General features: G+C 38.3%; 2 protein-coding genes across 2 annotated transcripts; both read left to right on the forward strand.

Annotated features, from left to right (window-relative positions):
* The first annotated feature begins 530 nt into the window (after positions 1 to 530).
* LOC122842079 (transmembrane protein 26-like) lies at positions 531 to 7,108 on the forward strand. Its single transcript, XM_044135606.1, has 6 exons — positions 531 to 810; positions 2,126 to 2,222; positions 2,447 to 2,530; positions 4,659 to 4,867; positions 5,007 to 5,092; positions 6,707 to 7,108. Exons 1-6 carry the CDS (start codon positions 620 to 622, stop codon positions 6,973 to 6,975), a joined length of 936 nt encoding a protein of 311 aa, XP_043991541.1. The 5' UTR covers positions 531 to 619; the 3' UTR covers positions 6,976 to 7,108.
* Positions 7,109 to 11,919: 4,811 nt separating this feature from the next.
* On the forward strand, positions 11,920 to 22,936 carry LOC122842080 (p53 apoptosis effector related to pmp22). The gene is made up of 3 exons (XM_044135608.1): positions 11,920 to 12,330; positions 18,864 to 19,004; positions 21,271 to 22,936. The coding sequence occupies exons 1-3, from the start codon at positions 12,129 to 12,131 to the stop codon at positions 21,477 to 21,479; spliced, it is 552 nt and encodes a 183-aa protein (XP_043991543.1). The 5' UTR covers positions 11,920 to 12,128; the 3' UTR covers positions 21,480 to 22,936.
* The last annotated feature ends 362 nt before the right edge of the window (positions 22,937 to 23,298 follow it).

The following is a 23,298-nucleotide window of genomic DNA, read 5'->3' on the forward strand; positions in this document are numbered from 1 at the left end:
TAAACCAGCTCCTACATCATCACTCCCCTACCTAGAGCAATATTTTCTTCAATTAACATTGAACTGCTTGGCAAAAAGGGTCACGACTATTAACTTATTTTGCTTTTGGCGCCCGTCCCGCTGTGCCACCCTGGGTAAACAGCCATTTTAGCCATGAAATGGCTTCACTTGTCCTGGAGTGAAGTGAGGGAAAAAAAAAAAAAAACAGAAGAAGAAAACAACAACACAGCTTTCAGTCAGCTTTTTTTTTTTTTTTTTTTTTTCTGACACGTTTTTCTGTTAGAAGAGACTGAGGATGTGATGCTCTCTGCACAAAGAGTTTGCAGCGGAGTCAGACTGTCAGCCATAAGTCACAGTGAGACATGTTGTGAATGGGCTTTTTGAGACGTGTAGCGCCGTCATAACTCACCACCCATCTGAGCTGACGGCTTCCCAGAGCAGGGCGAGGGGCCGGATAGGGAGCAGGAGGAGGGCGTGAGGGGGAGAAGGCAGGCGGAGCTACAAGTTTGGGGCCTTTGTTTGAACAAACCTGCCCTTTTTATCTTTTACCTCTCTCTGTGTGAGCGCAGCGGCCAGCGGCGGGCTGAGATCTGTACTTTCCAGGAGCAGCGACAGCGCCATGGGTCTGCTCAGCTTTCTGAGTGCCATCATCACCAGAGCTTTGTTCATCCTGCTTTCACTGGTCGCCGTCTGGAGGGTGATATGGGTCAAAAAACATCCGTACTACTGGCTGCTGACTTTGCTCTTTCTGCCACTTGTTGTTGAAATGATAATAACACTGAGGAAGCGAAAAGGACTGGATTACAAATGGTAATTTAATCCTTTGTTTTTTTTTGCATCTTTCTTCATAAATTTGGAAAGTTTACAATGATCAATTACACTCTGAGCTATTTAAACGCATGCAGAACTGATCGTATTGCACGTTAATAGTACTCTAATGTACAAATATGCAGACTAATAATAATAATGTGTAGTTCTCCACCCCCTTGCATCCTGCTTGTCCCTCTGCTGCAATTGTCCGGGGTCTGAAGGGTCTGGGTGAGGCAGGAAATCAGACTCCTCAAACCAGCAATCATGGAGCCGTATTTGTTATCTGGTTTAATTTCCTTTCATGCTGAGATGGGTAGCGTAAACAAAAATAGTACTCATGTATGAGTAGCAATACTTTGACATATTTGGTTACTCAAGTAAAAGTAAAAAGTAGCTGTCCAAGAAATTTCTCAAGTAAGAGTTAACAAGTATTTGGATAGAAAGACTGCTAAGGCACTGACTGATCAAAACATCAATCGTTTAATATTTAAAAATGGCAAAATCAGACCAAGTCAAGAATAAAACTATTTAAAAATGTGGGTATTTTACAGACCAAAATGAAAGTGATTCATAAAAAATAATTACAAAATCAGTCAAAACGAAATATTTTCTCTAAAATAATGTATTTCAGTAGAAAACTTTGACAGAAACGAAAACTTTAACAAAAACTTCAGATCTGTGCTTGGTAAATGTTTGGTTAAAACTAGACTTGTTCTTCATTCAGTGAAGTTATTCACAGTGGGCAGAGTATCCTGAAAGTTCACTCAAGTAAGAGTACCTCACAATAAAATTACTCAGATGAAATTTTAAAAGTATCGCATAGTAAAAATACTTCTAAAAGTAATTCTTTACCTCAAGAAGTTACTCAATGAATGTAACTGAGTAAATGTATCTTGTTACTATCCAACTTGGCTGTTATGTTTCCAGAAGATTGAATGCATGATAGTTATTTAGTTATTTTTCTGACCATGATAAACCTCATTTCCTGTCTGTCTTAAGTGGTTGGAAATGAGTAAAAAATAATTTTATTGTCCTTCTTAAATTATTGAGCAAGTCATAAAAAGAAACTGTGATTATCTTGAGTGAGTAATAAAATAGATCATTTTCGCGGTATTTTCTTAAAATAATGAGGAAAAAAACTGAACTATAAACAGCAAGTTTTTGTTCATCGTCTTCTTGATGTGCTCTTTCCCAGTCAGCTCATCTTAGAGCTGCATTTCTCTCTAATAACATGCACACGCTTCATTCACATCCATGTTGAAACTCTTCATTGGTTTGGAGCAGTACCGACAAACTGATTTCCCCTTTCTTGCAGGTTTTCTCCCACAATTTTTCTGTTTCTCATCAGCATCATTCCCTCCATCTGGATCCTGGAACTCCACCACCAGCAGAACAGAGAGCAGGAGGGCAAGGTAGTTAAAGTCAGAAACCACAATGTTTAATAGTTCTGCACAGCTGTCAAAAAATACAAAAGAAAAATAAAAAAGGAAAAGAAAAAACATCACCCCTTTCCAAAACACTCATCTAAGCAGATGGCTGCAAGACATCATTTCCTTCCAAATACATTTTTTTTTTAGTGATTCAAAGATAAAAATAAAGCATAAGAAAGGTCTGATGCCTCGTTCCTCTTTTGCAGTGCAATTATGAATCTTTCACACAAATTTGGCAACCTGGCATGAATGACTCGTCAGGAAACAGCACAATAAGTGATAGCTTGAAGGTAAGATAACTAATACTTTATGCATTTTTTTTTTTCTGAGGTACTAGATTCCCTAAAAAAAGATTTTTAAAAATCATCAATGGAGTGTGGTTTTTAAGATGGGTAATATGACTGTTCGCACCAAGTTTTTTATTGCTCTTTTAGATTTTTAGTAAATCTTTTGAAAAGTATGAATTATAAGAAAATGTGACTGTTCAAAAGGTCTGTCTATTTCCAAGAGACGTGAGGTGGCATTTCATGACAATAAAAATAAAATAGTAGCATATTTACTGTTTTTTGTGCACCCACCTTATGTGTAAGCAATTACGAAATTAACAATTTACTACTGGTCAAAAATATTCTGCATTAATAACAGATTTTCTTAAGCAGAGAGGTCAGAATTTTTCAAGTTTTGTTTTCTCAAAAACCTAGTAAGGATGTGTTTTTATACCCAAACAAAGGACGAGCTTCGTTCCAGAATCGTTAGTGCTGAGGTGGACGGAAGAACGTTTTCAGGAAGTAAAACTTTACAGACAGGAATTTCCCTCAAGAGCACAAGGATCAGCTGACATGACATCATGTCTACAATATGAGGAGTTTTGGTTTTTGCAAACTCCGTTTTCACTTGTAGTCAGAGTCAGTTTGGATCAGTGAACACCTCAACAAAAAGTTAAAGTTTCTAAACTTTCTTGGTAGAAGAGATGGTGGTAGATAAGTGCTTCGTATTATCAGTTGTTAAAGCTGGTTATAAAACATCTTCACGATACGAATTGACATTGTCAGTAGAAACCATCCCCAAACAACAAATGTGACTGTTCAAAATAAAATAACTCTGAGTGAGCTTCTGCCGGTAGATAACACTTACTGGAATCACAAACTCATATAATTGGAGTTGCACAACAGTAAAAAAAAAAAAAAAAAAAACTGGCTTCTAAATAAGTACACAGAGTTTTACCTTTCCCTGCAATCTGCAGGACCCAGAGTCATTGTTAGCATCTTGATACCAGATGAATACAGAACCATGGTTGATATGAAGGTTCTCTAAGAGGAGAGTAAAACAGGGAGGAACAACAATTGGCAAGTGTTCAAAATGCTATGGCAGAGTAGTTTTCAAAGTCGCACACTGTATTGAGTTTTCCTCTGTCGATTTCCAATCTTTATGACTGTCTATTAAATTCTTTATACTGCTCCATTAACGCTAAAGTTTTGTAAAATAAGCTCCTACTGCTTCACATTCTAAATCTGAAATATCAGGAGGAACAAGTCCTGAGAACAAGTTCAGAAATGATAAACGTGTGAACAATACGTTTATCCCAGCAAGAATTCAATGAGAAGGCTGAACAGCGAACTGAAATAATTAAAACACTTGATTCAAAAGTTCATTAAAAATAATCAAATGACAAAGCAACGATTTGAAAGAGATGATAGGATCACAAGAGTTCAAACCTTGTGGACCCTTTAAGTAAAAAAAGGTCTAAACTGACAGAAATAGTACTAAAATCACATTTAGTCACATTTTGTTGTGTGACTTTCTAGAAATGCAACAGTTACATTAGTGAATTACTAGAACTACAGCTAAAACAGGAGTTTAGGGACAATAAACTCAACCAAATTAAGAACAGCATGTGGACCAGGTCATAGACAAAGGGACAGCAGAGTTCACAACTTTTGATGCAAATGAAATTTTAGGGACATATTACCTTCACAGAGATGATGTTTTAGACCACAAAGCAACTAAACCTGACTGCTAAGTTAGCACAGAGTACAGCTATGTCATGTTAACATTAAAAAAGAATGTTACAATCTGTAAATCAGAAGGTATTGGTCTACCTCTTCAGCTTGGAAGCACAGTAAACAGGAAGCTTGGCTCACAACCCTCTCAGTTAGACGGCGGCAGCTGGAATTGACATCGAAAAACAAATTCAGCTTTGCGAAGTCAAATATTGTCAAAATAAAATGGTCTTTTTTTAAAAAAGCAACAGTGCTGCTGAAGAATCTATTATGATAATGTGAAAATGTTGCTTTTCAAAACGCTCCTCTTGTTTGAACTGTTCTCATGATTTACACCAACATGATATGTGTTTGGAGATGTGCCTGGGAAGCGATCGAGCCTTCACAGAAAGTTTCTCAATGTGCCTCTCGTTCCCAGAGATTTCGCGACGTGTTGTCAAATTTCTGCCAGGACAGCTGGATCCTTGCTCTTCATCAGATTCTGCTCATCCTTCTCATCATAGGGAAGTGGCTTCTCCCTTTAGGAGGCGGGATCACAAGAGATCAGCTCTCTCAGCTTCTGCTCATTTTTGTTGGCACGGCGGCGGACATCCTCGAGTTTAACAGTGAGACGCTGAGCGATGTAAAGTGGGTGTTGTTTTTTTTTTGTTTTGTTTTTTTTAAAGAACCCCCCACATTTCAATCCATGCATATTACAGCAAAAGTGTGGATTCCTGTTTACATTATGTTGTTCTAAAGTGATTTAAATATCTGTTGTCTTTTGCAGAGAGAACAGTCGTGAGCTGGTTTACGTCATTTTAGGTGTCTGGACTTGGAGCATGCTGCAGTTCCCCTGTCATCTGTGTGGTCAGTGTCCGCTTGGCTTTTTTAATCTTAACATCCGTGCTTATTGAGCGGTTACATTTCTGGAGAAAACATGACCGCCTAGCTCGGCCTCGGAGCAAAACGGAGGAGGAGATGTGATTTTATCTCCGCCTCTTTTGGCAGAAATGATAAACTCATGGAACCATGATGGCTCTTTCAGGCAGACATGTTGAGACCTGAACCTCTGAAGACAGATAGGATCAGAAAAAGAGCACTGAAGGTTTTTAAGTGTATACCGATTATCTTCTGAGCAGGAACCCGACGCAGGAAACCGTCTTGAGTTTTTCAGATCTCCACTTTGCTGATAAGCCGAGGCAGCAGCTGTAGAGAAAAGCACATCTAAAAGTTTCATCCTTTTTGTCCAAACTTGTTACAGCCAAAGGCGTGTGAGTCAACAAAAAAAAAAAAAAACAAAGAAAAGAAAAAAGAAAGAAAGAAATCAAAACAGGACCAAGTTTATTCAGGAACAGTTTGTTTCTGGAGAAACCCACATTAACGGTCATGTTGATCTATTACACGCCATTATAATGTGGAAATAGATGCCATTACCCTTTTGATGCAAAAATATTAGAGGTATTAGAAACTTTACTCTCTTAGCAAGAACACACAGAACTTAACAGATGTTTTCCAGTAATGTGTGTGTTTAGGTCTGCTTATCTTAGTCTGCCTTTTTACGGCACTATGCTTGAATTCCCTATAAATGCACAAAGTGTTGACTTACAAAACCCATTTGTCGAAGACGTCGTCAGAGAAATACTCTCCACAAAATCTCTCTTTCACTGCTTTTTTCTGTTCAGTCATCATCGGTGCACAGTTTGTCCTAGAACGCTGTCAAAACGTTTCCACTCGTGTTCAAGATTACAGTCGTTCCTCACATTTTTTTGAAAGCTGAGGCTGACCACTGACATGTAGGTTGTCATTTGAAAATTGCAGCTTTAGCTGCCAAAGAAACCCTGGGAATTTTAAAGCCGGAATTATCATTTTGTTTTTCAGAGGAATAAAATTTCTCCCAACAAAAACAATCACTCCATTTGCACTGCTAGACTCGGTGCGGGAGACTACGCAAACTCTCAGAGCCGCACACAGCCAGAACTAACAGATATTTATCTTTTTTAATCACAATGTACAACCTAAAAAAAAAAACAACAACCTTAGAGAAAAGGAGTATTTTGCTCTCAATTCCAGTGTTACAGTGCTTCTCAAAGTTTCCTCACAATCACAAAACAGGATGTGTGCTAATGTGTAGACGAATGATTGCTTTGTTTATTCTTTGTTTCAGGAAAAATGTTACTAAATTTTTAGATTGAAAATCTGGCTCCTTAGATTTTAACAACCTATTTGTTCCTTCAGATAAGTCATAAAAGGAACCTTCATATTTAAACAATATAAATGTTAAAAGGCTAAAAAAAAAAAAAAAATTCACCTTCCATTTAAAAAAGTGGATGGAAGATCTTTTGAGTGGGTTCTTTGGTTCAACCTCACAGAAAAATAATTAAGGACCACTTTGGGTTTCTGGTTGGCCCAAGTACTGTTAAATGTACATCAATTAGATTGAAAATCTGGCTTTTAACGAACAGTGGGACCAATGACCAACGATGGAAGATCCTGATGAGAGCCTCCAGGGAGACTCCCTCTGGTCCAATCGCAGCACCGACCTGTGGAGCATCGTGGAGACGCTGTTTATCCACGACGGCCCCTTCCTGGTGGTCCGGCTCATTGTCATGATACAGTTTGGTACTTTTCACCAAATGCTTGTTTTCTTTGCCTTTAAAAACTTCCTGGTTGTCATCCTGAATATATACAGGCTGTGTGTTTTATACCATGACTTTAAGTCGTCCGTGCACAGCCCAGTGGGGGACGGCGCAGACTGAAGAGTCAGATGAGTCATCGCTGAGACGGGTTAGAGACAAGGAAAATATCAGACCTCAGACCTAAGATGATGCAAAGATACAAGACGGGTAGAAATTTCATGTGAAGCAGGAAAAGAAGCAAATGTATGCTTCTGTGTTTTTGCTTTATACTTTATTTAACGCTTAATTTTATCCCGATCCAAAAGAACAACGAGTTCAGAACAGAATCTCTGACCTCGTTCATTTTGTAATCACAAGACTTTGTTGTTTGGATGACTGATAATTGGTCGTAACATTTCTTCTGGGCAATGAATCATAGACCTTTGGAGAGTTTATTTATTTCCCCTTAAGTGGTGCCACATTTATCAGAAAAACAAATTCTTGGGTCAAGCAGCCGAGTCCACCCATTAAAAACTGCCAGTATCCATAAGCTTATTCTGCTCTTGACTGGTGTTTTTTGTTTATTATTGGACTAGATGACAAAAAAAACAAAAACAAGAAATGTTTTATTTTTGTTTGTTTTTTTTACATTGGAGAAATGCACACAACCACAACAGTCTGGTCACCAGTCTGGTTACACACTGCAGTAGGATGACAATCTGTTCTTTAACTAATTTAGTTTGGGATATCATTGAATGCTCTCCATTCCCAAACATCTGAAGTGGTGTCATGTCACCTGGGCCAAACTTTAAACTGGACTTACAGTGGCAGTAGCCCAGGGCTCCATTTTTTGGGAAGCAGACCTCAAAATTTCTTTTCTCTTTTTTTTTTTTTTAATGAATGCATGTTTTGCAGACATTATACTTGAAACATCGTGAGCTTATAGCAGCTTATAATATGGAGCTACTGGACCTTTTGAACCTACCATCATCGGTTTGTATGATCAGTTATGTATTGACACGTTAATGTGTGACGTCACAGGTTCAAGACCCAGTCAGCTCCCTACTGGAGGGCAAGGTACTGCGCCTGAGTGCCGTCGACCCTCCCTGAAAGGTTAAAGGTCAAAAGATCAGCCAGCCCCCTCTGCCCCTACTTTCATAAAATAACACAAAATTGGTCTCAGTCAACTCGGCTACATTTGTGCTGGTGTGTGCAGCAAACATTTTCGTTTGTGCCACCATCATTCAAAAGATATTAAGAAAAATGTCTTCTAGGGGTTATCAGAGGTCAAACACTCTCCTGCCCCCGCTCACATTTAGGTTTATTTATTTAGGCTACTGTACGTGCAATAGCAAAATATTTCTAGAGTGAACTTTGGTCTCAATAGCAAATTTATTTAGTGGATAGATCACCAAAATGGTTTCCAGCCCAGTCGCCTACATCCCTGTAAAACTGGAACTGCATTTCACTTGTATATTCAATTTACATAATATTCAGGTTTTAAAAGGTGTTTTTTTAATAATTAAAATGAACTTAAATAAATGCTTCAAGCATATTACTCTGTGTGTTGAATTGAATGACTCAGATAATAATGTCTGTACTGCTTAGCTTTAATTTTTACCATTAAGTGAAGCAACATCTGAACCAAAACTGCACTAAAATTGATCATGTTTGTTTAAGAGTCATGTCTGGTGTTTAAAAAAACCCCTAAACATTTTGTTGTTATTTTCTTTGTTGTAATTTTAATTAAGTATTCCCTATGGGTTTATTTTATTAATTAACACAGGTCATTATATTCTCTTGAAGTATTATGTTAAACATTTCTGAATGTATTAAGGCATTTGATGCCACGTTTTCCTCCAACATTCAACTTTGCATGACTGTGAATGTAGACAAACTGAACGTAACCTTGAAGCGTGTTTGTTGTAATCTCAAGTTACTCCTGCATTTTTGAGGATCAGTATTAGTACTGTAAGCAGGTGAACTACCAGAACCTGATGGTGAAGATTTTTTGTAAAGCGATCTTGTTTCTTGTCATTGGTAATGAACTGTGTTAATTGCATTTCCTCTGATTGTCACTAGATGTCCTCAGTTGCCTTTATCTGGTTTCATGATCTTCACTGTCAGTGCTTCCTTTTTCCTTTTTACTGGCCATATATTGCTTTGTTTCTTATCAGTTATTTATTGTTACCCTCTTTATGCTTGCCTAACCTAACCTTGTTCTGAATTTTTCATTTTTTGTTGCTGCTTTGTTTTATATTAGACCAGTCAGATTTTCTTTCTCTTTATCAAGATTTTGTTTGTTTGGCGTTTAATCTTTTGTAGCTTCATTTGTGTTTCCCTACACTATGTTGCCTGTTATCTCTCTGCTTTATATTTAGTCTTATATTCTGGTCATATATCTATTTATCTGACCATGCACACTTAAATAAACGTCTTCTTTCTAAATAAATTTGAGATAATTTGAGCTTGCATTATTGCCGTGCTGTTTTGTTACTGCACTGATTTAATTGCTAAAACAACAGAGAAGCAAGAACTGTTCCCTTATTCTGCTGAGTCTTATTGGAGGTCAGCGGCTAATAAATAAATAGCAGTTATTGTTTCCACATGCACATTCTCCTACAAGTTTAAAAACAGTTGTTTTGTTTTCATAGATATAAAACACAGAGACGCTTACAGGTGATTCTAAATTGTTTGAATGGTTAGGAAAACACAGAGGCAAAGTGAGCAGACAAAAAACATAGAGACAGTAGAAAAGAGACAATAAATAAATACATCTTACATTGTCCTTCGAAGGAGAAATTCAAGTTTACCAGCAGAATAGTGACAGACGTATGAAGGTATGACGATTCACACAAAGATAAAATAATAAATAAGAGTGTACAGTAAGGGCAAATTTACAACATAAGATCAAATTACTGCACAGGTTTTATTTTTATTATTTTTTTATACTCAGCTCTAAAGAAATGTGCAACTGGGAAGGAAATATAAAAGAAGCATAACATCTACATGCAAACTACTTGCATGTTAGGAATGTATTAGGTCAATTTATTACCTGTAGGCATTTAGTCTTGATATAACCCATAAGGCTGACTGCTTCACAAAACAGAAACAGCCATAAGAATTTTCACATTAGAAGAAAGTATTATTTACTAGTATTTCCCTTACCAAGCTGCTTACTGGTTGGAGTTGAGCAATTGTGCTGCTCACTTTAACATCGACAGACATTAAGTTATTACTTCCCTCACACTGTGCAACTGACTATAGGTTAGCGCCTTTTTTTGAATAGTTGCAATCAGTCAGAGCAGCTTCAGCGCAACTTGTAAAAACCTATCTAAGAAATCTTAGAGATGCAAATCCTTTTTCACTGCTCCAATTTGAATCTCTAGCAGATTAAAGAAAAAACACGCAAGCATTTGATGTGTTTGTGGTTTTGTAGTTATGCAAACCAGCACCTATCAAATACCAAGGACCACCAGGTGAAAGTCATCAGTGTGATGTCTGCAGGTTTTTCTCCTGTTAAATTGTGTATTAGATATGCACTCATGTCCTAATCCTATAAAACTGGCTTATCAAAGGTATTTCTGGTTTTCCTATAGGAACAAGCTGAGTCTAGATTTATCTGTGTGAATGACCTTGTGCAAAAAATTTTCCCAAAAGATTTCAAATGATTTTCTTGTTGCATTATCCTTCCTCCATCCATAATATTCAGTTTATCGAGGTCAGGAGCCAGATCTCTCTCTCTCTCTCTGTCTCTTTCTCTCTGGTTCTGGAGAGAGGAATTGCTGTAAATGTGAGCCTAACCACTTTGAGACAAAACCTGGATTTCCTTCACTTGTGGTTGTAATCCCTATCGCATGACCACTGGTGAGGATTAGACAGTAAATGGACCAGTAAATCTCCAACACAGTTGCGCCTTTGAGCAATGCCGTCACTTCTTCAAACAAAATTCTGACTCACCTTTCTACTTTCCACTTCATTTTACAATTTCTCATGAGTAAGAAACTGCAACTCCTCAAGCTGTGGAGTTGTAAGAGACACACCCTTGACCAGTAGGGATCAGTCCATGTCTTATTACCATGGACTCAGACGAAGTTGACTTAGTGAGGACTCAGCAAAAACAAAAAACAAAAAAAAAAACAAAAAAAAAACGCCATGCTGATAATAGAGGTCTGTATATAATGATCTGGCATGTTATTATAACCAGTGATAGGTAAGGTGAATAAAACTAATTATCTCTTTGTTATGAGTAGGATACATCAGTCAGCAAGTGTACTTTTCTTCTTCAGCAGAAAAAATAGATTTGAGCAAGTTTCACAGGAGCAAAATGTTGAATTAGATGCCTGGGTGGCAGCATTTCCATTGAGTCCAAGTTGTGTGTGTTATTTTTATAAGCTGTAATAATTAAGCGTAAGTATCCAAAATATATAATAACCTTCTGGTGTGAACCCACATGTGTCTTTTGTGTCATATCTGAGATTTTTATCTGGAGCACATCTTCCCATAACATCTTGCCGTGTATATTTCGAAACACCAAATTTCTTGCTGGTTTTGCAGCTGATTGATGATTCCCTGTAGCATATCACCACATGACGCCACTCCTTCTCTTGGTAAAATGTCACACCCTTTGGGACGCTCCCATTTGACTCAGTCTTGACACCTTCAACTGTCATCTGTTGCTCTTTCCATTATACTTCCAGGGACACCTTAGATACCTAAAACAAACAAACAAAAAACCATACAAGTATGGTTTTTTGTTTGTTTGTTTTAGGTATCTTTTTATTTTTATTCCAACTTTGTGTGTGAGAGTGTGTATTATTGGTGTCAAAGGAAGTCAAAGGAACTGTGAGTTTATTGTGGAGCTAGTCGGCCATCTTGTGGCAGCTTCTTGCGCCGCAGCGTCCGTCTGTTTAATATCTTTTCGTTTCTCTGTTGTCCCTCATAATTCACCAACTTTGCACCTTTGAAATACCTGCCGTGTGTCAGAAGGAGTTCACCTTTACTTTTGATCGGTTCAGATTTTTAACGGGACTCCGTTCAGCCGCTGTGTGTAACCTGACACTGAGGGCAGGGCTACCTTTCTTTAGCCCAACCCTTCCCCAAGGTTGGTTGTCGACTACATTTCTCACTCGGGTGGGGCAGGTTTTCTTATCTGCCATCCGCACTTTCACCGTCTGATTCTTCGCGGTGTGAAAAGACTCACAGGACACCAGCAGACGCAGCTCGAAGGGACTCCCGGTTTATTTCGTTTCATTTTTGTTTTCCGCCCTTCTCCGTACACCTTTTGAGCAAAAATGTTCCGCTGTGGGCTCGCCTACCCACGGTGCAGGTGGATCATGCCCCTGCTGCTGATTTTCGCCATAATCTTTGACATTATTGCCATCGCGGCCCAGTCCGGGTGGATCCAGGACCGGGACGATACTCACTACTCCAGCATGTGGAACGACTGCCGACAGCTGGGTGATGAATCGGATTGCACGAGCCTCATGGACGAGAGTAAGTGTTGCTTTTAGAGACGCACACAAACTGCTGCGTTAAACTGTAACCTGGGAAAGTCTGCGATAACCAAAACCCTCAGGCTGGGAAGGTCCTGCAGGCAGTCAGCCAGAGTGAACTTTGGTCTCTCCTCTGTAATTAACTTTGGTCTCTCTTCTGTTATTACACTCGGAGATTTAAAGCAAAGAAACAAGTTAAGATTTATTGTATTATTCTCAAGTCATTACTTTAGTTAAGGTTTTACATTTTAGCAAAATACTTCATTTGCAGAATAAAATACATATGCTGGAGATGCACTGATAACACCTCTTTTTTTGGAGGGGGGGCGACAAATTAAACACAAAAACAAACAAAAAATCCTCCTTCCTAATACGTCAAATCCAGTGTCGTTAACAAAGTTTCCCCCAGAAAACTTGCTAAATTGAGCGCTAGGGCAGTCATTCGTCCGGCGGCCCGTCGAGTTTTTGAGTTGAAAATTTTTTAAAGTTGGCAGAAAATTTTAAAATATCACTTAATAATTGTTGAGATTGAAAGATTAATACCCGAACATCAACTTTAAAGTCTTAAAAATTCAAACATTTTAAAAAGAAGAACCAACTCTTAGCCTGGCGGCCCGCCAGGCTTACAATACACTATGACTGTATTAGAAAAAAAACACTGAACAAGCTATATGTTGATGCTTTTGCAGACCAAACACTGATGTAGGTTTATTGTTTTTGATGAATTTAATGAGCAGAGAAACCTTCTGCTGATATTTCAGATTTGGATCCATATAGCTCAACAGAGCCAGTCATGAGAAACCAGTTGATTCTCGGTGCATCTCAAGTTTTTGCTTTTGTTTAAGGATCTGTCAAAAGATGGGAATTGACTTATCAGTCGTGGATCAAAAGATTGGTTTGACTGCATTTTTGGGAAGTAAATAGTGTTCCCGGGATACTATGTTTATATTTTATGAATATGTTTATACATTATGAGTTGAGAGTGAGGAGTGGTTGTCATAAAACAACTAAAAACATTCATACGGGGCTGGGTTCAAATGAGTATTAGAAAGAATAACATAAAAGATTTTGATCAAAAGTAAACAAATTAATACATTTCTTCCAAAAGGTTTTATTGTGAAAACATGTCAACTCCAAAATAAATATGCTACCAATCCAAACCAGATGCCATCATCATGAAGGTATATCAAGTTTTTAAGACGTTTACAGTTCAAAATGTTCTAGAAATCGTATTAATTAGCTTTTTAATGAGATGTCATGGAAAGTGATGGAGTCACCAGAACTTTCTCTGGTTGTCTGGAGCTCACAGTAACACAGTAGTCCCCCTCCCCTACCTGTTGCTGCGCAATGTTAGTCAGGTGGCTGAAAAAAGAATCTACTTCGAATCCTTTATTACCCATTCTCCAGGTCGAAAAGAAAAAAAGATGTACTTGTGTGTTTGAAAAAAATATTTTCATTTTCTAAAACTCGGACAGTTGTGGTTTTTGAAATTACAGTCGCGCCACCAGCCATGCTTCTTACAGCAAACGTCCCGCAGCACGTCTAGACTGACTAGAGCACCAGTTTATGTGAATGGTGGTTATTCTTGTGTTAAAATACAGTGATGCTACAAGGAGTGAAAACAACATGGTAAGCTTCATACCAGCACATGTTTCAGTAGCTTTTTAGACATATTCTGTAAAGCTTGTGTTTCCCTGCCCCAAGGAAAGAGGCAGGCTGACAAGAAAAACTTTTACGTCTCCAAAAACCACACAAGCATAAAGGAGAAGAACACATATACTAGTGCAGTGCTTCTGTTTCAACATCGATATCTCCAGATTAATCTTTCCGTTTACCAATTCTCAGCCTGGAATTGGCTCCGAGCCGAGAAAGCAGCAGGGGCAGGTTTGTGCCAGCCTGCTCAACATGCAAATGAGAAGCAGATTTCAAACAGGCCGACTTGCTAAAATCAGATAGGATCATATTTATAGTTTCTCCTTCAGTGAAGAGGGCCAGTCAGATACACATGCCTCAGTGTCACACACTCAGGTCAGTGACTGTGAACAGAACAGACGTCTCTCTGCTGTGCAGGTTCGTGTTTGAGTTTTCCGAACCCTTTTCTTAGCAGCAAAGGCAGCGATGTTGCTCCTCCATCACGACTCCATACATGTCACTCACTTCTGAAAACAGCAAGCTGCGACACGTCGGGATCTGCCGCGAACATCCACGCTATTTCATTTAATCATATGTCATAAACAGTCTAAGCTCACAATTTAACATTCGGTTGTGCATGAATATGCATGCACAGGAACAGCATAATTATTAATTAATGCGGTTCTGTTGGAAGCATCGGTATTCCTAAAATTTTCAATCGCATTGAACTTTAAAACTCTTTTAAGTGAGAACAATTTGGTGCAATCAGGGATCATGGTAACATCATGTAAGTCTTCAATGATACTTACAGACCTGGTTGTCCATCTGTCCGTCCGTCTGTCTATGTATCTCCAGCTAACATTCTGGGCGAGAGGCGGGGTTCACCCTGGACAGGTCGCCAGTCTGTCGCAGGGCAACACAGAGACATACAGGACAAACACACACTCACACCTAAGGAGAATTTAATTAACCTGACAGTCATGTTTTTGGACTGTGGGAGGAAGCCGGAGAACCCGGAGAGAACCCACGCATGGACAGGGAGAACATGCAAACTCCATGCAGAAAGACCCCGGACCGGGAATCGAACCCAGGACCTTCTTGCTGGAAGGCAACTTGCAGCAAGAAGCAGTGCTCCCACTGTGCAGCCACTGGTTGTCCGGTTACTAAAAAAACAAAACAAACTCAGTCTAGTGAAGTTTTCCGTATTTTTGTCAGGTTTGTAGCTCCTGAAATAAAAATTCTTCTCTACTTTCTTGAAACAATGTGCAATCACTACATCCTAAATGCTACATTATGAATTTTAATTTGTGGTACTTCATGAAGCCCTCCTTTAGTTGTGCAAAGACATTCACCGGAGCAAAAGTACGGACTCCGCACGCCACACTTTTAAGATTTCTTTTTTTTTTTTTTGCAGAAACATCATTAGAAAACTTTCTCTCACTTCATGGTTATGCAGAACTGTGTGTTGCAAAAACGGTTTTGGGGAGGGTAACACTTTCTGAGGGCATTGCAATATGTTGAATTTTATATTTTAGGCTTTGATAACGTAGTGCTTTTTTTATTTTTTTTTTTATTTTTTTGTGATCGACAAGCCAATTATCTCTCTGAGAAATAAACACAGGATATAATGACAACATTCATTAGTTGTGGCAGGAACATCTGAGAGGCCTTTCATCTATATCAGTTTACACTAAACATTGATAAAAAAAAGGGGTTTTAATTGGTTTCTCATACCATTTCTGTCTGCTACACAGTTTCCCAGAACTCTGTATTTGAGTTTTACTGGATATCATGAACTTGTGTTTAGTTTGAACTGCCCTCTGCTGCTGTTTTGGGACGATCCCCTCTGTTGCTTGAGTCGGTAAAGCAAAAGATGAACACGTCTGCCCGAAGATAAGAGATAATTGTTATTTTTTTTCCTTTTTCTTTTTTTTTTCCCCTGGAGGTTTTAATAGTTGAAATACTTGTAGGGTTGATATGAAACACAGAGGAAACGAGCCCAGCTGAAGTGTGTAAATGAGAGTGTTCTCAAAGACCCTCAATGTCAAAGTACTGAATAGAAGGAGGAGCTGCTCGTCCAGGAAATGCAGCATGAAAACAACGTGAACAAACATGTTTTCACGCTTTTAACAAGAGGGCGTGTTTGGAAAAAGAAATCCAATTATATAAACACAACATCATTATGCCTCATGGCACTATTGTTTGATAGAAGAGGTTCATTAGTTCTGTCTTAAATTTACCTGGAAGTTGCCAGATGTTTGCGGTCCACTTCACTAGGAAATTCAAATGAAACAAAAAAATTACAGTAAATTGAATTGATAAGACGGAAACATTTTCCACTTTGGAAAGATTTACACTTAGAACTGCCTTTGCTGGCAGATTAGATTTTTTTAAATTTACTTAAGCAGTTGTCTGTAAACTGGCGGAAAGTTTTGAAAATAATTTTGTTGGCTCAAAAAAAACAAAAAAAAAAAACCCAGAAGATATAATCACATGTGAATGTTCATGAATAAACTCGTCTTTGCAAAGCTGCAGTTTTATTGGTGTGTAAATAGTGGTGTCTATTGTGTAAAGGTGCATAAGAGCAACAAAAGTCTTATTTTTGTATTGGAAGGAGAAAACAGACAGTAAACAGCTGAATGACATGAAGTTAGAAATGAAAACAGGAACAGACTGTTCTTCACCCACACAACTGATTTTATTTTAATATTGTTATGTTTTTACCATTGTTGATTTAATTATTATTATTAATACTATTGCAATGTCTTAGATTTGAATCTAAAATTTTATAAAGAATTACTAATAATGTGATATTATAATAAACTGATATTGTGTTTTTGGGCCAGACTATAGTTTTGAATCTTATTTGGCTAAATTTGTATAAATGCTTTAATAGAAAAAGTCTGCTAAAGAAATCACATCTGTCTTTAGAGCTTTTCTTTTCTAGTGGCCAAAAAATTGATTATAAAACAAAGAATAATTGTTCATTTATCTGATTATTGTTCACATTCGTCACTGCAGAATCAAATATTTTCGCCTTTAAAAAGATTTTTTCTGTTTACTTTCCGCAATGTCCAACCCGTATTAACAAATAGAATAACTAATTTTGGAGGGGAATGTACGGTGGCCCTGAAGGGCAAAACTTCAACAAATCACTAATCACAACTACAAATTGAAAAACACAACATGTTCAAAAACACAGCACTACCTAAGCACAATTACAAAGGAAAAAGAAAACACAACATTAACTAAGCACAACTACAAAATAAGAAAGTTACAGCTTTTTTTTACTGTTTTCGATTTAGTGAAGTCCTGATTGTTGTGCATTTCAAAATGGCTGCCTGTAGAGAACGATGATGCTCTTTCTAGTCTTTTTCTCAAACCAACCGTCAAACCGGATCTCCAGTTTTTACTTGATGTTAGTTTAAAGTAGGGTTGCATAATGTCAGGTAAACATTTAACTGCTGCACTATTACTGTAAATTTAATTAACCCACATTTCCCTGACAATTGTTTTCCTTTACCGTTGCGTTCTCTGCAAGCTCCAGAGCCTTGACGACTACGGATTTACATCCAATACAGGAGATGAGGAAATATTCGGCCTACTAGCTGCAGAGTGTGAACACCTGCTTGAAATGTAATATCCTATCAAATATTGCATCTACCACACACTGGTATTGCAATGAATATTGTAATTTGATAGGTAGTTTTAAACTAGAGATGTACAGTTATCTCTTGCCTTGACGCAATAAACCAAGTTTTTGGGTTATATAGAAAAAAAGACGTGCTCTTTGCTTCTTCTAGCATTTTTTTGTTTGTTTGTTTGTTTGTTTTGAAAGTGAGAAAACTGCTGAAACTGCAATCACTTTAGCAGGAAAATAAAACTTGGTATTGCCGAAATGCACGATTGTGTGGGAAGTAAAGACGGTGCGTCTAACTTGACACTTTTGAACAGTGACGTCGATGAGCTTGCATGCAAATTTAACACCGTGAGGGCGCGGGAGGACAAAACCCGTCCAACGAGCCCGGCGTGCAGATGTATGAAGAAGAAATGCCTGTGGCTGGGGCAAGTCAGACATTACCTGAACACACAGTGAGCAACATGGCTGTGAATAATTTAAGGGTGTGGGTTGATCCGGTAACAGGAAAACAACTTTGTGAAAAATACAGAACGACTCGATTATAAGCAGTAGACTTTTGGATTGGGCCCGATTTTTTATTTTGTATTTTTTAAAGATTTGACGTTAAACTTAGCTTTATCATTAATGGATCCTTTCCTTTAATTCCTTCTGCAGGCAACATCTGTTTGGAGGAAAAACAGATGAGTCATAAATGTGTGCGCATATCGGCATCCTGAGTTTTTTTTTTTTTTTAAGTTCATTGGGTTGGATTTCAAACTGTTGGTCCCGTTCACAAACACACAGAGGGAGGTGCGATTTCAAGCAGACATCAGCAAAACAGGCGGGTGTGGCGTCTGCGTGTTGAAAGCACGCAGGCCTTCTCTATCAGCCTCGACGAGTTCATGAAGCTTTGCGTGAGTAAGTGTTGCAGCAATGACAAAAGGAACAAACCGTCTGACGTGCGTTCCACACACAAACAGATTCATTTATTGAACAATTATTCACGAAACTGTTTCACAAGACACTTGCCGTGGGATATTTCTGTACAATGTTTTGGGGACATTTATTTCATATTTTGCTGTAGTTGGAGACTCGCATGTAAAATCCAGGGCGACTGGATAAAACTGGAGGTGTCTTATTGCAAATATATTTCCTTCCTGAACTCTGAGAGTGAAAGCTGCTGACTTTTATGTGCTGAATCTTGCTGAAGTTCTGTCTAATTGAGAAAATTAATCGTTTTTTTTTTTTTGTTTTTTTGTTTGTTTGTTTCCTTTGGACTGCAGGTTGGGCTCGGGCCGTGGCGGCGCTGATGATTATTGGCCTCATCGTCCTTATCGTTGCTTTCATCTTCAGCATCGTTAGCCTGTGTAGTGACGTCAGTGTGGGCGCTTGTATTGCCGTGGGAGTTCTGCTTTTTATTGTTGGTAAGCGTTACTCACACATGCACAGAAACATATTTGCATGATCATTAAGTAACAAAATTAGCTTGAGCTGTTTACAAACAGGAAGATTCTGGTTTAGAGATTAGCGGGGGTCTTTTATTGTTGACGTGTTCTTCTGTTTGTTTGGGTTTTGTTCTGGGTCTAGTTTACTCCTGAATAACAAAGACAGATTGTGAGAGTAGCTCTCCCACAATCTGTCTAACAGAGAGTTAGAGCACCGGCTACATTTTAAATCAAACACAATAGGGACAAAGCAGGTATTGGTTTCAATTATCACATGGTAAAGATTTCCTGAGGTTTGTTATACCATCTAAAAGCCGGATGTGATTACACCAACATTACAAACTTGCCTAAACTCCAACCACGCTGTTTTCCGTGGTTTCACACTCAGCCAACTGAGCCATCCCCAAACTTTCCACAACCCTTCATATATAAGAAAAGAACATCCTTGTAATCAAAAACTGGAAAAAAAATCCCTGCTTTGTAGCACGTGAAGCTGAATATACTGGAGTGAAAGAGGCTGCTGCGTATCAAAACATTTAGATATAAATATGTCGTTTTTTCTTTGCCAAAAGACAGCCTGCTGCATGTTTTGAAGATTTTTCTGTTCACTAATGAAAATAGATATATTTTAATGGTATTTGTTGATCTACTCCCATGTTCAACCAGGTTTTGAAACTTTTTTTAGTCTTTTCTCCTATTTTTTTCTAAACTTAAATCCAAATCAGTTACATTGGCAAGAAACCAATTTGTCTTTTGAGGTGGAAGAACTTCACAGAGTTTTATTCTGACTTGTGTGGCTGTTGCCGATTGAATACAAGGATGTTTATCAGGAGAAAGGTCAAACATGAGCATTGTTCTGGGAATTTGCTCAACAGTAAACAGTGAACTGACCAGAGGGGGTGAAACATTAGTATGTATGTGAAAGAAGGAGGTCAGAAGGAATGACAGCAACTGAATGATAGAATTAGACAGCAATAAGGATCATTTCTGTTCATCTAAGAGGGATATGATGATAATTAGGGAGCAGCAGAGACTATGAGAGGGTTAAACACAAAATCCAGTTTGGAGTGACGCTCTCATAGCAACAACTGGCTTAATCTGTTTTCTTTGACATGAGCGGTCCCAGGTAGAGCGTGGGAACAAAAGATAAAACAGAAATACAGTTCTCAAAATGCGGCACAGGGCCAAACCAGCAGGGCATGGAAAGTGTTTAAAACTTTGTTCTGTCAGGGGGAAAGTTTCTGTTTAAACTCTGAAGTACGACGACGTTAATGTTTCTGATTAACCCAAGCTTAACTTACTGGTTAAGAAAGCGTCTGTCATATTTTATTAAGAAACAGCCAGCTAACTTTAGACTAACTTTCACAGTAGTCAAACTAAAGAAAGATTGTATGGAAATAAGTGAAAGCTAAAGACTGAATGCTATCAACAAACTCCACATTTTGATTTGTTTAAGTGATTCTCACATAGTTGTGTGAAGGTGTTTTCCACGATGTCTGCCTGCCCAGATGGCTGTGTGACTAAATCAAATCAAAAAATCAAAGAATGAAGTCATACATTTGTTTTTCAACGTGTATGAATCATTTAAAATGTAAAATGTTATACGGTGTATTATGTATTTTCCAGGCACGTAGTTATAAAAACCTTCCATATTTCAAAAATATCTTTGCGTCATAACTGATCCCCTAAAATTGGGACTCTGTCTCTTTAAGAACCTCGATAAATTCCAACACTCTCCCCTTCAGCACCTCATCACTACAATGCTTCTCCGTGATGCCATTGAACTGAGACGTAGTTCACAGACTAGCAGTTTCACCAGGTGTTTGCCAATTGCTGCTGCCGCTAGTCTGAAGGAGCTTAGTGGTGGTGGGGCTCATGGGAGAGGTGCTTTGTGAGGAGGAAAACAGTCTTTTTCATCCTGCTGTAATGAAAGAGACAGTCACTAAACACATTTTCACAGTAGCCTAGCTACTGTGAAGGTTATCTAGAACGTTAGTTAGCTAATTACAGTTAGCTAACTTTAATTACAGTTAGTTAAAAACTGTAAATAAGTAGTTAAATACAGTTATTAAATACTGTGAAAGTGAAAGTTTCACAACTAAACTGTGAAAGTTTAGCTAACTTTCACAGGAAGCTGTGAAAGTTTTCTAAACTTTTACAGTATTTCATTACTGCATTGATGATGGTTATTAAGTTGCTTCTTGGTCTCTAACACTGATCAAAACATTTTCGCCTGTCCCTTCAGTGCTCCTCCAGTTCATCGCCCTGATCATCTACCCCGTCAATTTCAACGACAGGATCTACGAGGGCGAATACGAATACACCTGGGCCTACGGGTTCGGGTGGGGCGCCACCATCATCTGCTTGGGCTGCAGTTTCATCTTCTGCTGCATGACTTCCTGCATAGAGAAGATAAACGGCGATGAGAAGATCGAGTACTGTATCACTCGTTAGTAGTGACAGAATCTCCCGGCCCGCCCAGTCACAGTAGTTTCTTTCCCCCCCCACTTCTCTTGTATCACTGAAAACAAAAGTTTTGTTCAACACTGGAAGCATTCCTCCACTACCATCCCTGAACAAAGTGGACTGTAACCGGGGTCCGCCCTAGCTTTAATGCACACAGATCTTGATTTTAGATTTTGTCAGCATCTCAACCCCCCCCCACCCCCCTTTAGACATTTTCTATACTTTTTCCTCAGAATTTTGCACACTGTAATTCTCAAAGCAATAACGCCCAAGTGCATTTATCTTTAAAGGAGCTAGTTTTGTATAAACTGCAAGCAATCCAGAATTTTTTCCAGGTTTTCGCTTAATTTTTTGCACAGGATGAATGAATGTTTATCACCCTACATTGTACCGTGTAATTTGACAAATATTGGGTCTCCATAGTTTAGCCTTAACTCTACAAGTTTAGCCTGCCAGACGAAGGATAGGAAGGCCTGAAGAGGCTGAAAGTACTGTAATATGTCCCATCAGAAACATACATTTCGGTTAAAAAAGTGTTTGCACCATTTTTATAAATCTACAGCCTTGTCTCTGTTTGTTTTGATGCGTTTATGTGGTGAATGCAATTGACTTGTCTTTATGCTGCAGTAGAATTAGAGCTGCTCTGAATTCCCGTTGGTGTAGATGTTTAGCTCGACCGTCACAGAAATAGTCCAGAGCCCTCATTGTTTTTTTGTTTTTGCCGCAATTCATTAGATTTCAGGACTACAAGAAACAAATAAATAAATAAAATAACAATCTTATCACGCTGAAACAGATCCACACTGCCATTGTTCAATAAGGATGTCAATACTGGTTAAAAGTGAACAATATTCATTTAGAATATTTTTCTTTTTAATGTTATATTCATATCAGCTATATAGGATTGAATGTGTTTAATTTTGTATTTTTTTCCCCCTGAATTTTAAGAACGCCATAGAGGCGCTGCTGGTTTGGTGTTAAAACATTGACCAAAGTTTCCTACTCTACGACTCGCTGTGTGAAAAGAAGCGGTGCCTTTGTGTTTCCTCTGTGGTTAATCCTTGAGCGTTTCATCCTAGTGGAAGAGCTGGTTTTTACTCACACCGTCTGCTTCATGCCAACACCAATCTGCTCAGACATGATCAGACCTCTTTGTTAGATTTATATCCTGAGTTTCTGACAAACTCTGCTGTCGGGTGAGTCAGTATTTCTACCAATACTTTATCTGTCCAGCCCAGAGCTGCTTAGTCTCATGTATTATATAATTTGGTAGAAGTTTTAACTGTTAATGGGCATAAGTGTTTGTGTTCAGTGTGGGCTTTTCACCATAAATCATCAGTGCTTTACTGTATTAAAAAGAAATCTAATGTTTTTCTTTCTGTTCTCTGAGGTATTTTTGGTAGGTTGTGTATTTTTAAGCAATAAAGAGTTTTTATGTAGAAGAAGTTAAGTTTTTTTCTCTTTATTTACCTTAAGCTGGTTGTGTTGTTGGTTTAAAATGTGAGACAAATATGTTTTGACGGCTTCTACGACTGCATTTTATTTTACTAGAGAACGTAATAAAGCTGGTCTGGGGTGGGAAACTACCCAGAAGGAATAAAAAGGAGAGTTGGTACAAAATTCATCAGAACTGTAAATACAGATCATGTTCCTGCTCTGTCTATTTTTATTCTGTTTGGGGTTGTCACCACTCCCGTGAAGGAACAGATGATGCACAGCATAGGAATGTGCAGACCAGAGAGTCATAGATAATGAAAAGCACACACACCCAGAGGAGCCCCACCTTCACACAGCACTGACTGACAAT

The sequence above is a fragment of the Gambusia affinis genome, linkage group LG13, assembly GCF_019740435.1.
Source record: "Gambusia affinis linkage group LG13, SWU_Gaff_1.0, whole genome shotgun sequence".
Taxonomy (NCBI): domain Eukaryota; kingdom Metazoa; phylum Chordata; class Actinopteri; order Cyprinodontiformes; family Poeciliidae; genus Gambusia; species Gambusia affinis.

Bases quoted from the DNA above. Each gene is read 5' to 3' on its own strand.
- LOC122842080 (XM_044135608.1), top strand. From the start codon at position 12,129: ATGTTCCGCTGTGGGCTCGCCTACCCACGGTGCAGGTGGATCATGCCC. The intron at 12,331-18,863 runs GTAAGTGTTGCT...TTTGGACTGCAG, and splicing joins CACGAGCCTCATGGACGAGA to GTTGGGCTCGGGCCGTGGCG. The intron at 19,005-21,270 runs GTAAGCGTTACT...CTGTCCCTTCAG, and splicing joins AGTTCTGCTTTTTATTGTTG to TGCTCCTCCAGTTCATCGCC.
- LOC122842079 (XM_044135606.1), top strand. From the start codon at position 620: ATGGGTCTGCTCAGCTTTCTGAGTGCCATCATCACCAGAGCTTTGTTC. The intron at 811-2,125 runs GTAATTTAATCC...CCTTTCTTGCAG, and splicing joins AAAGGACTGGATTACAAATG to GTTTTCTCCCACAATTTTTC. The intron at 5,093-6,706 runs GTCCGCTTGGCT...CAACGATGGAAG, and splicing joins CTGTCATCTGTGTGGTCAGT to ATCCTGATGAGAGCCTCCAG.